General features: G+C 39.0%; 3 protein-coding genes across 4 annotated transcripts; 2 read left to right on the forward strand and 1 right to left on the reverse strand.

Moving 5' to 3' along the window:
* The first annotated feature begins 2,834 nt into the window (after window positions 1-2,834).
* On the forward strand, window positions 2,835-7,473 carry LOC104812759 (glycerol-3-phosphate acyltransferase, chloroplastic-like). 2 transcript variants are annotated; one of them, XM_010540085.1, is made up of 13 exons: window positions 2,835-3,301; window positions 3,842-3,939; window positions 4,084-4,170; window positions 4,292-4,389; window positions 4,728-4,785; window positions 4,947-5,048; window positions 5,127-5,188; window positions 5,283-5,393; window positions 5,497-5,575; window positions 6,042-6,161; window positions 6,241-6,354; window positions 6,613-6,787; window positions 7,122-7,473. In XM_010540085.1, exons 1-12 carry the CDS (start codon window positions 2,974-2,976, stop codon window positions 6,748-6,750), a joined length of 1,395 nt encoding a protein of 464 aa, XP_010538387.1. In that variant the 5' UTR covers window positions 2,835-2,973; the 3' UTR covers window positions 6,751-6,787; window positions 7,122-7,473. The 2 variants fall into 2 exon arrangements, with proteins under 2 accessions (XP_010538387.1, XP_010538386.1); XM_010540084.1 differs by having other exon boundaries at window positions 2,836-3,301; window positions 7,142-7,473.
* An 804-nt stretch (window positions 7,474-8,277) lies between these two features.
* Window positions 8,278-10,216, forward strand: LOC104812760. Its single transcript, XM_010540087.2, has 7 exons — window positions 8,278-8,555; window positions 8,636-8,735; window positions 8,996-9,116; window positions 9,193-9,314; window positions 9,423-9,544; window positions 9,643-9,802; window positions 9,923-10,216. Exons 1-7 carry the CDS (start codon window positions 8,429-8,431, stop codon window positions 10,035-10,037), a joined length of 867 nt encoding a protein of 288 aa, XP_010538389.1. The 5' UTR covers window positions 8,278-8,428; the 3' UTR covers window positions 10,038-10,216.
* Window positions 10,217-10,546: 330 nt separating this feature from the next.
* On the reverse strand, window positions 10,547-14,601 carry LOC104812761 (bZIP transcription factor 16-like). The gene is made up of 13 exons (XM_010540088.2): window positions 14,415-14,601; window positions 13,800-13,908; window positions 13,668-13,724; window positions 13,502-13,576; window positions 13,189-13,278; window positions 13,032-13,095; window positions 12,613-12,769; window positions 12,403-12,457; window positions 11,933-11,963; window positions 11,587-11,843; window positions 11,411-11,488; window positions 11,189-11,314; window positions 10,547-11,080 (listed from the first exon to the last, which is right to left on the reverse strand). Exons 2-13 carry the CDS (start codon window positions 13,878-13,880, stop codon window positions 10,961-10,963), a joined length of 1,191 nt encoding a protein of 396 aa, XP_010538390.1. The 5' UTR covers window positions 13,881-13,908; window positions 14,415-14,601; the 3' UTR covers window positions 10,547-10,960.
* Window positions 14,602-14,638: the final 37 nt, after the last annotated feature.

Below are 14,638 nucleotides of genomic sequence, written 5' to 3' on the forward strand. Positions count from 1 at the left end.
GAGTTAGAAATTATATATGTCAACTTTCTATAATTAAGGAATCACACCCAACCTAGGTAGTTCAACTAGTGAAACGGTGCGTAAAGCGTCTGTCTCGCCCCGAGTTCGAATCTCAGACTGGAAAGAAAACGCATAATTCAAATCACATTGCTGGCTCCCGACCCCGGGATTAGTTTAGATCTCGGCCCAGAAAACCCGATTACCCAAAAAAAAAAGTAATATCGATCGATATGGCTCTTTTATAAGTTCAGAATAATGTATTTAGTAGTGCTGGTTCCTCACTTCCCACAACGTATACTATGAAATGGCTTAAAATATATTGAAAAACGTCGATACTATTTATAATTAACCGTCTCAAAATAAAAATTGAATAAAATTTTCAATAAATGGAATCAATAATAATCAATAACTAAGCATCTTGTCGGTGAATTCCATTAAGATATAGGTATTGTAGTGTATAAATTTTTTCATTGTCACGTGTAATGCGAAAAACGGAAACCACAATATTATTATTATGATAATTGATAAAAAGGCAAAACATAATGTGAGAACAGTTGAAAAATTACAGTAAATAAAAGGCAACGGCAAAAGATTATAATAATTTCTGCACACCAATAAATTATTACAAGCTCTTTTTTTTTCCAACTTTTCCCAAATCATAACAATGTGGGACAAGAATTAGATGATAAAATCACTGTTAATTCATAATTGGAAAATTATTGTGATGAATGATATATATATATATATATATATATAGAGAGAGAGAGAGAGAGAGAGAGAGAGATTTGAGTATGAGAGAAATATAAGGGACAGGTGAAAGGAAAGGTGGGAGCAGCACAAGTTAAGTTATGCAGTCTCCACGTGAAATGACTCTCATAGAATATAGAGAAAAGGTTGACCCTACAAAATTTAAGTAATAATAAAATAAATATATAGCATCGATCGGGGGTCAGTCCATTTTATTTTACTTTCACAAGACTTTGTCATGGCTCAAAAGTATCCTCAACATAACCATTTAAATCAATATATTAAAGTGTTTAGCACCGATTATAAATAATGAATACAATCAAACGATAACATCAACCAACATATATATGTATATATGCATACGAAATTGTCAATAGAAACAATTCTAAAAAAGAAACTGATTTTGAAGGAATATCATGTATACTCTATACATGATTGATATATAAGATACGATAAGTTATAAAAAATAATTTTGTATTATATATTATTTTTTTGAATGATATTCGATTTCAACTATATATTTAGAAAGATCGGTTAAATTATCATCTAATACACTTGAATCTAAGTTGAGATCATTTTTAACATTGGACCACCAATCCTTGGTGTATTATAAAAATAAAACCGAATTTAATAAACAATAAAAAATACATTAACAATAAAAAAAGATTTTTTTAAAGCCTTGGCTTCTGAAACATTGCTTTGCAGTTTGCATCTGTGTTCTGAGCAAAGACTGAATCACGGCTCGATTATTTACTGTCACCCGGGACAGAGAAAGAGCTCATGGAATGTCAAAAGCATTTCATTATTAATCCATCATTACATTATCATTCACTTGGGGGCCCATTCTCACGTCCACGTGTCGTAATCTTGACGCCTCGATGCTGACCTCTGCTCGTCTCTCAGCCGTCGGATCTCATTGCCAAATATTTGAAGATGTTCCTCTGTTCAACAAGAAAGTGACCTGTGAAGTTGACACACCTTGTTTTTTACCTCTTGGGAAAATCTTTTTTGAATACTTATTGAAAATGTAATGAAAGTTTTGATTAAACCATAATATATATATATATATATCTAGGGGTTACATGTTGACATCTATATTGATAAGCTTATTCAAATATAAAGCTTTTTCTGTAATATTATCTGAAAATATACAGTTCAACTAAACTTTAGCATATATTTTTATTAAAAGAAAAAACTGGCCATTAGGCAGAAACGATCTTTCGTTGGGTTTGTAGGTTTCTCAAAAGATCACTCTTAAGTTGTTTGTGTATATATGTATACACAAGTTATAATTAATAATCATAATTTTAAATAAATAATAAGAAAAGGAAAAGTGCTGAGTCATGCGTTTTGCAGTGTTTGTTTGAGTAGCTCGAGGGCACTTTGCATGGGGAAGAAGAAGGCTGCACCGTGGGACCTACGATGTTATATCAAACGTCAATATGGGAGAAAAATTCATGAACATTTTTGTATGTAACTTTTTATTTACGTGAATGTATCCACTCTTACCTTTTTTTAAATAAATATATACACTTTTGACTTAGACTTACTCCCGTGGGCGTTGGAGGAAGATATATATACATATATAAATAAAAGATTTTACCCACAAAATTTTTTTTTATAAAAAAATATATATGTATATACCAAACAAATCCGAGGGAAATATAAATATTTTCTTACAATTAAGGTCCACTAAAGCTCCTAATTTTAATTTTATATGGGCTCAGTATCGGCCCATTTATATGTACGTTTGCATTCTGGAGAATAAGGGCCCAAATATAATATTCTTAGATCCAATCACCCATTCCCTCAAAGCGTCGTCGTTTTGTGAATCTCGTAACTAATACATTGTACGCAAGCTCAACTGAAAGAAAGAATATGACTGGTCCAACTAAATATTAACCAGAAGTCCAGAAGTATAGTCTACTATGCAACATGAAAACAAAATCAATTGCATCTTTTAAACAGATTTATGGATCGTTACGAGTAATCATAAGATATCTTAACTGTTTGTATCGTATTATTTTATTATATATTTATTGAAAATTGTAAATAAGTTCAATTATTTAATTAAAAAAAAAAGAGAGAATAAGATTTAGTGAAAAAAAGAGCGAGAAAATTGGAAAACGGGAAGGGCGGTTCCCTCCTCTCGGATAGATAAAAGGAACGGAGGATCTCCTTCACACGTTCGTCTCTTTTAGGACCGTTCACGATAGGTGACGTTAAATGACTTCCTTGTCCCTTTCATCTTCCTCCGCCTCAACCGTCGCCGCCGCTTCAGCAGCTGCAACCGCCTACGTTAGGTTACCGGCGAAGGTGCTCAGCTCTCCGAGTGTCCGTGGTTTTGTCTCCTTCAGATTTTCCGATCGTTGGCCTGTTCGTTCGCGAGCGGCGCCTTCTGTGGGTGTGAAGGCGTTGTCGAAGCTCGTCCAGGAGAAGGAATCTGTTGTCTCGGCGAGCTCCTCCGCCGGAGAACACGAGCAAGTGAGACGGAGTAGGAGGACGAAGGAGCTCGATCATTCGCGCGTCTTCCTGGATGCGCGCAGTGAAGAAGGTCAGATCGTTTACTGATTCTTCGCTTAGGAATTTGATATTTTACGTGTTTGGCTTCCGGTAGAAATCAAATCAGGAAGAGGAATGCGAGGAAGTTTTCGATATTAGGCGATGTCAGATTCCTTGTTTGACATCGCCTAATATCGAAAACTGGTAGAGCTTAATAGAACTCTTGTTTGATTTCCTTGGCAATTCTTTCATAGATTATGAAGTATACAAGAATGAGAATTATAATGAAACTGAATACATTTCGCAGCCATCATACGTGCTCGATTTTGTTACTTGTTTGACTGGAAAAGAGAACATTGGCTCTTCATAGATGATGTTAGCATGAGGAAATGAGTTACGTGTCGTATCTGCCTTTGCACCCTGTACGTTCACAAGGTTTGTCTTTGAAAAATTTTAGGAGCCTTGTAAAATGGGTCATAGGATTTCAATAATGAAGAAGATTCTTGGTGTCTACCCGTGCCAATAATATAATCGTGTTTTTGTAATTTTCTTTTTAACATTTTCTTCTCTTTTCTATGCTTTGCCTGTTCAGATCTTTTGTCTGGTATCAGGAAGGAAACTGAAGCTGGAAGGTTACCTCCTAATGTTGCATCAGGAATGGAAGAATTGTATTGGAATTATAAAAATGCAGTAAATGAATTTACTCAAACTAATCCTTTTATCACTAGCTAATTTATATCGTTGATGTTATGATCTGGAGATCTGAGAGAATAATGCCAGCAGGCCCGTTATTTCGGAATTCAATGACTATTCTTCTTGTGCATGATGTTTTAGGTTCTAAGTAGCGGCGTATCGAGGGCAGATGAGATTGTTTTATCTAATATGTCTGTTGCTTTTGATCGGATGCTTCTCGATGTGGAGGTGCTTTCTTGTGGCGCCCCTATCTCAATCTCTCTGGATGTCTTGTTGTGCAAGTAGCTAGCATCTGAATTTTGCGACTACTTAAGAATTCATGTCATAATCCTGCAGATGATCTTTTCAGGATCCTTTCACTTTTTCTCCATACCATAAAGCGATCAGAGAGCCATTTGACTACTACATGTTTGGTCAGACTTACATCCGTCCTCTAATTGATTTCAAGTAAGCTGACATTTTCAGTACTGAATTATCAAATCTAATCATGTAGCACGCTAATGCAATGAATATAATGGGAAACCGAGACTGTTGTTCGAGATTTTGTGATTTCGGTTTCACTTGTGTGTTCAATGATCTTCTTACATTCTTTTATTTCTTCTGTCAGCAGACCTTTAAATTCAACCATGTAGCACACTAGTGCAATGAAAAGCATCGGAAACGGAGACTGTTCTCCTAATTTTTGTTTCACCTACGCATTCAGTTATCTTCTTACAATCTATTTTTTTTTGTTAACTACAATCTATTGTTTTACCTGTTAACATACCGTCAATTGATTCCCACAGAAATTCTTTCGTTGGAAATGCTTCTATTTTCTCTGAGATGGAAGACAAACTTCGGCAGGTTTTATCGTCATCTTTTTGCTAGTCTATCGGTTTCACCCTTTCTTTTGCTCTCTTTGACTAACAACAGTATTCTAGTTTGTTAACACTAGGACTTTTGTTTCCAGCAGTAGATGTGAGCTCTCATTTTTAGTTGCATAACATATAATTGGTTCACTGCAGGGCCACAATGTTGTGTTGATATCGAACCATCAAACCGAAGCTGATCCTGCAATCATCTCCCTTTTGCTTGAAGCAAAATATCCTTACATAGCAGAGAACATTGTAAACCTTGTAACCTTGTTATGAGGTTCCTCTTTAATGCCAGTGTCTGCATACTTATGTCCTTTTTTTTGGCGGCAGAAATGTGTGGCCGGTGACAGAGTAATCACTGATATCCTTTGTAAGCCCTTTAGCATGGGAAGGTATTCTATTCTGACTTGCCTTTTGAAAATGGTATGCCACTTGTTGGTTGATTCTTGACTAAGCATGCTTATGCAAACTTTCTCCTTTTTCCAGAAATCTCATCTGTGTTTACTCTAAAAAGCACATGTATGATGATCCTGAACTTGTTGAGATGAAAAGAAGAGCGAACACACGAAGCTTGAAGGAGATGGCGGTGCTGCTAAGGTATACGCAGTCTTAGAACTTGGACCATAGCTTTTCAGGAACTGGTATTGTTAAGTTACACAGAAGCAGAAAACGGTAATCAATAAATGATTTTCGGCTGTAGGTCTGGCTCCCAACTTGTATGGATTGCACCTAGTGGTGGAAGAGACCGCCCTGATTCATCTACAGGAGAGTGGCATCCTGTAAGTGTTTAATGGAATGCAGAGAACACCAAAATCTTATTTCTATTCGGTAACCTGATATCTTTTTTCTGGTTGAATTATATACACCCTTTTAGTTGCACAGTTCACATAATTCCTTCAGATTGTGTTACATTGGCCCGTGGTTCTTGGACATTATTTTGTTTGTCTTGTGCTGATCAAGCCAAGACGAGGCCAAACCTTAACCCTGGATTTTCCACGCTTGAAAGACCTTTAAACTCTTCATACTTGATAATCTGGATCCTTCTATGTTGATTTACCTATGGATGCCATTGATCCAATAATTAGAACAAATTGGAACTTTCATATCAAATTTCTATGTGGTATTATCTACCATGAATGAGTTTTCAGGCATTTGACTGTGTAGCAGTAAAGGATAATCAAGTCATTGTGCTAGTTGCAGCTTTTTTTTCCATTATATTTGTACATACTGATACAAAGGATTCAGGCACCCTTCGATTCTTCTTCTGTGGACAACATGAGAAGGCTGGTTGAACATTCTGATGCTCCTGGACACATCTATCCGTTGGCATTGTTGTGTTACGACATCATGCCCCCTCCACCTCAAGTATGTTTATTCCCTTCTTCCCTTTGTGCTCTCGCTTTTATGTAACATGTTCTTCTCATTGCTCATTGCACATCTCCAGGTTGCGAAAGAGATCGGTGAGAGAAGAGAAATTTCGTTTCATGGTGCTGGGTTATCAATTGGCCCCAAGATCAGCGACACAAATGCTGCAGCTAATTGCAATAATCCTAACGAGGTTAGATGAAACACTTGACAGAGGAAACTTCACTTTGAGGCCTATTTCTACCTGATCTCAACCATTTTGCATAGTCTTCTACACCATTGTATTGAAGAAAAACCATCCTCTTTCATTTGCAGATTGATGTTGCACTGTATTTCTCTTCACCTTAATCTCCTTTCTTGTCCTATCATTCCCTTGGAATATAGTAACATATGATAAGCTATAGAGGCTTATATGTCTACTGGTTCTAACCCTGGTAGTTATCCGTGGCAGACCAAAGAAGCATATTCTCAAGCTCTCTATAACTCTGTGAAGGAGCAATATGAGGTTCTAAAATCGGCTATCCATGGCAGAAGAGGGCTAGAAGCATCAACTCCGACTGTCTCCTTGTCACAACCTTGGAGTTTGTGAATGCGTTCTCATCATTGTCTTGCCACTTCCTTTTTAGGTACATTATTCTTGTTATCGATGGTCTCATGGTGTGGAACTATAGGACCAAGTAACGGATAGACTTCTCTAATCTATCGCCCTGAAAATCCTGAGGATTCATTTTTTCTCTATCTCGTTTTCATTCTATAGATCATGTAAGATAACACTTCCTTGACCTTGCACCATCTTCTCCCTTGTAACATTGAACACTAGTAGGGTGATTCTTTTTTCCACGAGTCTCGTTAGAATTAAGCAAAGCCATTCACATTGCCTGGAGAAAATGAATGTCAGGTTTCCTTTTAGATTCTCTGATTCCATCCTGCGAATCCCCACCCATTCTCTAACGGCAACAGGTATTGTGCATTTTCTGCAGGTTACACCCCCTCGCAATGAAACGTTCAACCTAGATCGCACCGGGAAAATTCTGTCTCTGTATATATATATATATATATATATATTCGTTGTTTCTGGGTGTAGGAGCTGTTTTGACGGAGAACCCAAGGAGTGACCGGAAAACCAGCGAGAGAGGATGATGGGTCTGAGCAGCTGAGACAGGTGAGCGCTGCCTGGAAAAAAAAAACCAATGCCCTGGACACCCGCTTATGAGCAGCAGGTGACACTGGGTTATTTTGTACATATGAACGATTTGACTTTTGTTCCTTGCTGAAATTCTCAATTGATATCTTCATCATCTATCTTCGATTTTGGGTTCCTTCCATAGAGAAAAAACACACATACAAACACTTCTTTCTTTTCTTTTTTGTTCGAGAAAATTCCACGAAATTTCCAGTCTGTCTTCTTCATGTTAGCATCCTTATCTTAAGTATCTCGGGATATAAAACATGAATTTTCTCGAGATTCACGGTTTACGCAAGTAGAAGTTATTCAGTGTGTGTGGGGGTCGACACACAACGGTCCTGGAGGCAATTTCCGGAGAATATATCTGTTGGCGGGATATAAAGAGCAGGCCAACTTTGGTCCCATTCAATTTTGTCCTACAGTTTTAATTGATCGCGCTTAGCTTCTATATCATGTAATTTGCATGGCATTTATACGAATACGGAACAGTAACTAAAGCAATTGACACTTTGAATTTCATATTTTATTATGATTGGACGTGTCCCTGTTACGATTTTGGAATCCTAAAATTTGGTTACACCATGAGAGCCTGCCTGGGACGGTCGAGTGGATGAGACCTGGTCGTCCCACGGGAAGCCACTCCTCAATCACTTACCGACTGTCAGCCAGCGTGATCTCGTGTTGGTGCAAATTTCGGATGGATGTTACGGTTCGGCCAGACCATTAGCCCAGGATTTTTTAAGCGCGTGAGATTTACTCGATCGGGGTGCGCGTGGGGCTGTCCAAACACGCTTATTCGAATAAAGCCTTTTTAGCGGGCCCGAGCCCATTATAATGGTAATTTTATTGAGCCTAAGCCCATGTTTTGATCTAAGAACTCAATGGCCCATGACCGATAACAGACGGGGAGAGAGAGAGTGAATCGAATTGAATCAAATCAATTCGTGTGGGATCCGAATCTGTTTAACACGAAAAGCCTACTGGAACACACCGTCACCGTTGTTTCGCTCCAGGGATCACTGTTTTCTTCGCCGCCATTTCTGCAGTGGATAGAGCTTGTTGGGGAGAGCGAGAGTAGAAGATGAGGAAGCGAACGATGTACGGATGGGGAGTGGGGATAATATGTTTCGTGGTGTTGATGATCGTCACACCCGCGATCCCTCAATCTCAGGCCTACCACGATTTCGCAGACCAACGCACCTTCTTCGGTATATTCGTCTTCTCAATCTCTTGTCGTTGTCTCATGTCTGAATCCTCTGATTTAAGCTTTTTGGGGTTTACTTTGTAGGAATTCCCCATGCTCTGAATGTCATCTCTAACTTCCCCTTCCTTATCATCGGCCTCGTGGGTCTCGTGCTCTGCTATTACCCCAATTACTTCAGATTCAGGCGCGTTTGCTGTTTCAGTCCTTTTTTTTCTTATACTCGTAAAATTTTATTTCCTATCATTATTGTCACGATTTAAATCCCCGTTTATAGTTTTCATTCTCTGATAGATTTTTATGCAAAAGTTTGACATGTTTCTTTCAGACATTTATCACAGAAACGAGTTGTTTCAGTGCAAGGAATGTGTATACGATGGAAAATTTTCTTATGAGGAATCTCTGTGATGTTTGAAGTATCATTTTTTGTGAATGGAAATGGAACAGCCTGCGAGGTGAGAAATTGGGATGGACTTGCTTTTTCATTGGCGTGGCTTCTGTTGCATTCGGATCCTCTTACTATCATCTCCACCCAGATGATGCACGCCTTGTCTGGGACCGCCTTCCTGTATGATTCGGTTCCTTCTTTTCAGTGTTTATGTTTTTCTTCTTTGCTCCCCCGGTTTACACGCTAATTTGCACAGATGACTATTGCCTTCACATCCATTATGGCTATATTCGTTATCGAGAGGATTGATGAACACAAGGGTACTCTCTCCATCGTCCCTTTGCTTCTTGCTGGTCTTGTTAGCATTTTGTACTGGAGGCAAGTTTGAACCTTTCTCTAATGCTCACACCATCTTGGCCAGCATGCATGAGATAATAATCTATCATCTCTCTCTCTCTCTCTCTCTCTCTACAACTGGATGTGCAGGTTTTTTGATGACCTTCGGCCGTATGCGTTAGTCCAGTTTGTTCCTTGCATTGTCATTCCGCTGATGGCCATCCTATTGCCTCCAATGTACACACATTCCACCTATTGGCTTTGGGCTGCAGGTTGTGCCTTGCCTTAGGTTGATTAGTGGCTTCAATTGCTATGCACCCAAAGTTTCATTTTATGGTTTCTCATTCTGGATTCAATCACCCGACTGCAGGATTTTATCTCTTAGCCAAGGTGGAAGAAGCTGCTGATAAGCCCATATACCGCTGGACCCATCATATCGTGAGCGGGCACACTCTGAAGCATTTGTGTGCCGCTATGGTTCCCGTCTTTCTTACCCTGATGCTTGCGAAGAGAACCGTTGAAACAGAGAGGTAATGCGCTCTCATATAAGACAGTGATAATTTGACATTCTTGGCTATTGCAAATGCTGCTAGAGCTTTGTTGATGATGTTCCGTAAATCTGGTTTTTATGTCATCTGGTCTGAATGCAGGATGAGCTTGCTGAAGACATGGAAGATCTCATGGACAAGGATTAGAGGTAAGGGCTCGGAGTCTGAAAGCTACGAATGTATTTACTCAAACGTAGCAGTCACCGAGTCTCAGTAGGGTTGTGTTGGGTGTCTCTATCTCATGTAAAATAACATCTTCCACTTATTGCTGAAATGAAAGGGATAGATAGAGACACGTTGTTGCATTGTACATCGAGCCTGTGATTTCTTTGAATATTTCTGAAATCCGTGTCGTTTAACTCATCTTACATCCAACTGCTCGCTGTTTGAAATACTTTCCAAAAGCATGTCGTTTATCTCGCGCAGTAGCCAACTTCGTGGTGTTCCCAGTATTTTCTGAAGTTCATGTCGTTTTACTCATTACAAACTGTTTCCTCTTTTTTAGGGAAAATCTCATTAGAGACTTGGAGTACAGGAATTTTATAATGTCTTAAAAGTATATTAATTTTCAATTTTGGTACATACAAATACAATAATTTTTTTTTGTCAAATCGATATAAAAAAGGACAATGTAAATTTGCCGTTACTTTTTCATAACGTATCCATTATGATTCGGAAATGCCACATAGATGGTACGTACGTGTATCAAATTGTAAGATGTATATATGCATTGTAAATTGATATATTTATATAACATATTTTGTCAAACGTTTTTACTACATCCAAACACCAAAGCTGCGGTTCACTCCTCCAGAAGCCGGCTGTCGGCTTTTTTTTCTTCCAAGTTTTAGAAATGCACGTTATTTAACTCAAATAAGCGTCGACTGCTTGCTGTTTTTTCTAAGTTAAAACTATATCCACTAATACTACTTCCTAGTTCCTACTTACACACACTCACCATCCTCTCGTCATTCATTACATCAGAAAAAGCTTAAAGAACTAAAGAACCATTCGATCATGGGTGGATTCCTAAAATCTACTACGAAACCTCTTTTGTCCGTCAGAACATAACTGACAGAGGGTGCCGGAGAAATGCCATTGCATTGCAACTTCATACCTTCATTTGCGGAAATGGTTGTTCTAAGAGCCACCATTGGTGACGTTCGTCTGAACATCCCGGTCTGTGGTGGTGTTGTTTGGTTCTTGGTCATTCCTGTCTGAGTTTACGCCTTTGAGGGAAGGGAATTCCATAAGTTGATTCTGCAAGAAACCAGGAAAAGAAACGGGGGTATTCGGCTTATGGGTTTCGCCAATTCAGAGGTCACACTATTACTTGGTCTCAGGTCTTGGATTCAGAAGGTTTATTACCTTAAGGGAGCTGTTCTTGGCAAGAAGCTCTTCGCACAGACTCTTGAGTTTGTTAACCTCTGTCCTAAGATTTGTGTTTTCTTCAACTAACGTCTCAGCTCGTTGTGCCAGCTCATCACATTCCGCCTGACCCGAGAAAAGATTAAAAAAAATTGCTCGTTTGCTTGCATATAACTTATGTGCATGGGTGTACTTCTAGAGGCAATGTCTTATGTTTAGTACCTGTTTACGCAATCTGGATCTACGAGCAGACTCTCGGTTTGACTGCTTCCGCCTCTGTCGCTTAAGCTCTCTTTCATCCTATACACAATGAACAATATACAATTACAGTATCAAAATGCTTTGAATTGGATATTGACCTACAGTTTGGGTGAGGAGGACAGAGGGAACATACATACCTGTAGCCAGACTAGTGACTGGGCACCATCTCGCGAGCCGGGAGCAACAACTCCTGGAACTTGAGCAGAAGAAACCTTCCCATGCATTCCGGGAATAGAGGGTGAAGTGTGAGCGCCCCAATAATCCATCCCGATGTTTAAATTTGTGGTTGGACCAGCCGAGATTGGCATGATTGGCACGGTCGTTACCAGAGCTGCAGTCGCACTTCCATTTTGCAGGCCATGACCAGAACCACCATTTTGTGATGCTGCTTCAGCTGGAATGGCCACACACACAACACAACACTCTAAATACGCAACTTGCATCTTTTAGTCACATAAAAATACAAAGAGGGTACTAACCAACCTTCTTTTGAATCTTGTCTAGTTCCAGAATCCTACAAGAATTGCAAATGAAAAATCAAAATTGTATGTTTCGACTACAAAGATCAACTGCTGTGAATTAATGAGAGACCATGCCGACTACAAAAAGGCCTCGACACACCAGCATGCACAATTTTTGTGCTAATGTTCAAATATGGATTTGCATGGAACATAATCAGACTTAGGAGATCAACATATGTGATCAGCAGCCCAAAATGGGAAGGTTTTATCAGACGAAAGCTTGTATCTTCATATAAAAATCCAGTTTAAACTCATCCCATATATGTTCATTTCTAAAATTCAGGCCTGCAGAGTCAACCAGGCAAGTTTCCTCGAGGAAACGAGGCAACCATTAATGTTGTCCTCTCAGTGATAGCCAGAACAAGTTTATACTCGTAAATTTAGGAGCAAATTTTAAAAGGAGGAATGGACAACAAAACTGGCAAAACTTACATTTTGAGAGTTGGAGTCACTTCCTTCACTTGTACCCTCTGTTGCGCTCTCAGCACTGTGAATCGAAAAATGTTCTAATCTCAGCAAAAGCAATAATAGAATGGTATTATCTTCTGGAGAAATGTAATGAACATTCTATGTAATAACAAAGTATAGACACACCATGTCTTCTAAATTTTATAAAACAAAAACAAAAACCAATGTACATGCCTTTTGGAATAAACTCCATTAGCTGACGCCCCTGAGGTCTGTCCAGGCTCAATGTTCTTTCCAATATCCATGTTCAAACTGCTCAGGCTTCCTCTTGATCTTTTAATAGGCAATTTTTCCTTCCCCTCAGATTGTTTAGCATCACCCTCAATGCCGCCTGGAATTTTATAATGTCTTAAAAGTATATTAATTTTCAATTTTGGTACATACAAATACAATAATTTTTTTTTGTCAAATCGATATAAAAAAGGACAATGTAAATTTGCCGTTACTTTTTCATAACGTATCCATTATGATTCGGAAATGCCACATAGATGGTTCCCTACAATTAGTAATTTCTCCATCATTCTTCCACAATAAGCACAAACAACGAAGTCCAGTCAAGGAGGAAACTGTTGAAAAATGGATAGAATGCAAACTCACGGAGGCTTCGGCAATTCCATTTGGAGAAGGCATTGCATAGGGACTAAATGGATAAGATCCCTGTTACAGGGTCAAGCATGTTACATAGGTTAAAAGATCCAGAATTTTGAGTATTATGGCTGCTGCAACTTAAGATCCTAAAAATATCAGTACCGGAGGTAACGAAGGATGAGCATATATGCCACCTGGAGGATACATTGCAACGTAAGGATGAGGTGGTGTTCCATAAGGAGGCATCATATGCTGCAAAAGACATATTTTAAGTAAAAGTTTCATTCAGTTCACAGCAGAATGATCATAACGAGCTGAAACACTCATTGTTTTTCAACGGGGTTATTCAGAAAATTGCTTAAAATATATCAATCAAAACTGTTAATAAGAGGCCTTTGCAGCCCGGCATCATGAACATTGAGATGCACACCCATAACCCCAAAAAATACATAATTGGAAGATTTTATTAACTTACTTGCACCCCCCACATATAAGGGTGAGCTTGGGGACTTGATGCCACAAAACCATGAGGCGGCATAGGAGAATAAGCCTGCTAAAACAAAGGAAATGGATCTCAGAAACGACACAAAGCAACAAGAAACCAGGTAATACATCCAAAGACACGATAATCGCTCTTAGACCTGGAAACCCGACCAATCTGGAGTTGCCATGCCAGCAGTAGCAGCAGAAGACGGCTCCTGAAAACATGAAAACATCACAATCACACCGCCGATACCATAAGATTGCTAGCTTTAGTTACAAAAGTGCCAGACCTGTGAAGTAGCAGGAGCTGAAGAAGGCGGTGTCTTAGGCTCCTTCTCTTTAGCCGACTTATCTGCCTCGCTGCTACCCATAGTTACATTCACCAACTTCTACAACTTCCTACAAGACAATACCGCCAAATTCGTGAGGTGCATTATTTACACATACAAGCAACCGCATCAAACACTCTTGAGTTTTCAAATGTCACAAATTTCATGCGAATATATCCTTCTGGGCAAAGGGCATTGACCAACACAGTTACCAAGCATCTCAGACAAACCTACTGATAATACATAACAACTAAAAGGCCTAATCTTTTTCACCATGTTTAAGAGCAAATCAAGAACAGGTTGAATAGAAAGAGAAACATACATGAAAACACAGCTGCACTCAACATGCAATACCCGCAAGTAAACAGAATGCCAAACCTAAAATGTCGTTAACGATGCCGAAATCGACAAAGACGACTACAAAAAACACAAATATAACAGGAAAATCGCCCTAAAGGACCAACGCCGAACCCAGGTCAGAGATGAAAAATTAAAGCCAGAAATTCAACAGATAGCAAGAACATTAATGACTTTTTTTTCAAACGAAATTGAATCTAAGGATCGGCAGAAAAATACCTTACGATCGGAAAACGTCCGAACAATTTGGTCGAAACTGGAGATGGGTAGAAGAATTATGAGCTTAATTGCGAGAATCGAAGAATGAAAAGAGAAATTGGTGGTACAGTTTCTCCGAATGGTTTGAGCGATCTGACGGGGAAGAGGAAGGAGCGTGGGTAGGCTCACGAGGACCTCGTACGGCAATCGAGTTCCTCCCCCCCCCCCCCCCCTTTTTTTTTCTT

This window comes from Tarenaya hassleriana, unplaced genomic scaffold, assembly GCF_000463585.1.
Source record: "Tarenaya hassleriana unplaced genomic scaffold, ASM46358v1 Cleome2, whole genome shotgun sequence".
NCBI classification, from domain to species: domain Eukaryota; kingdom Viridiplantae; phylum Streptophyta; class Magnoliopsida; order Brassicales; family Cleomaceae; genus Tarenaya; species Tarenaya hassleriana.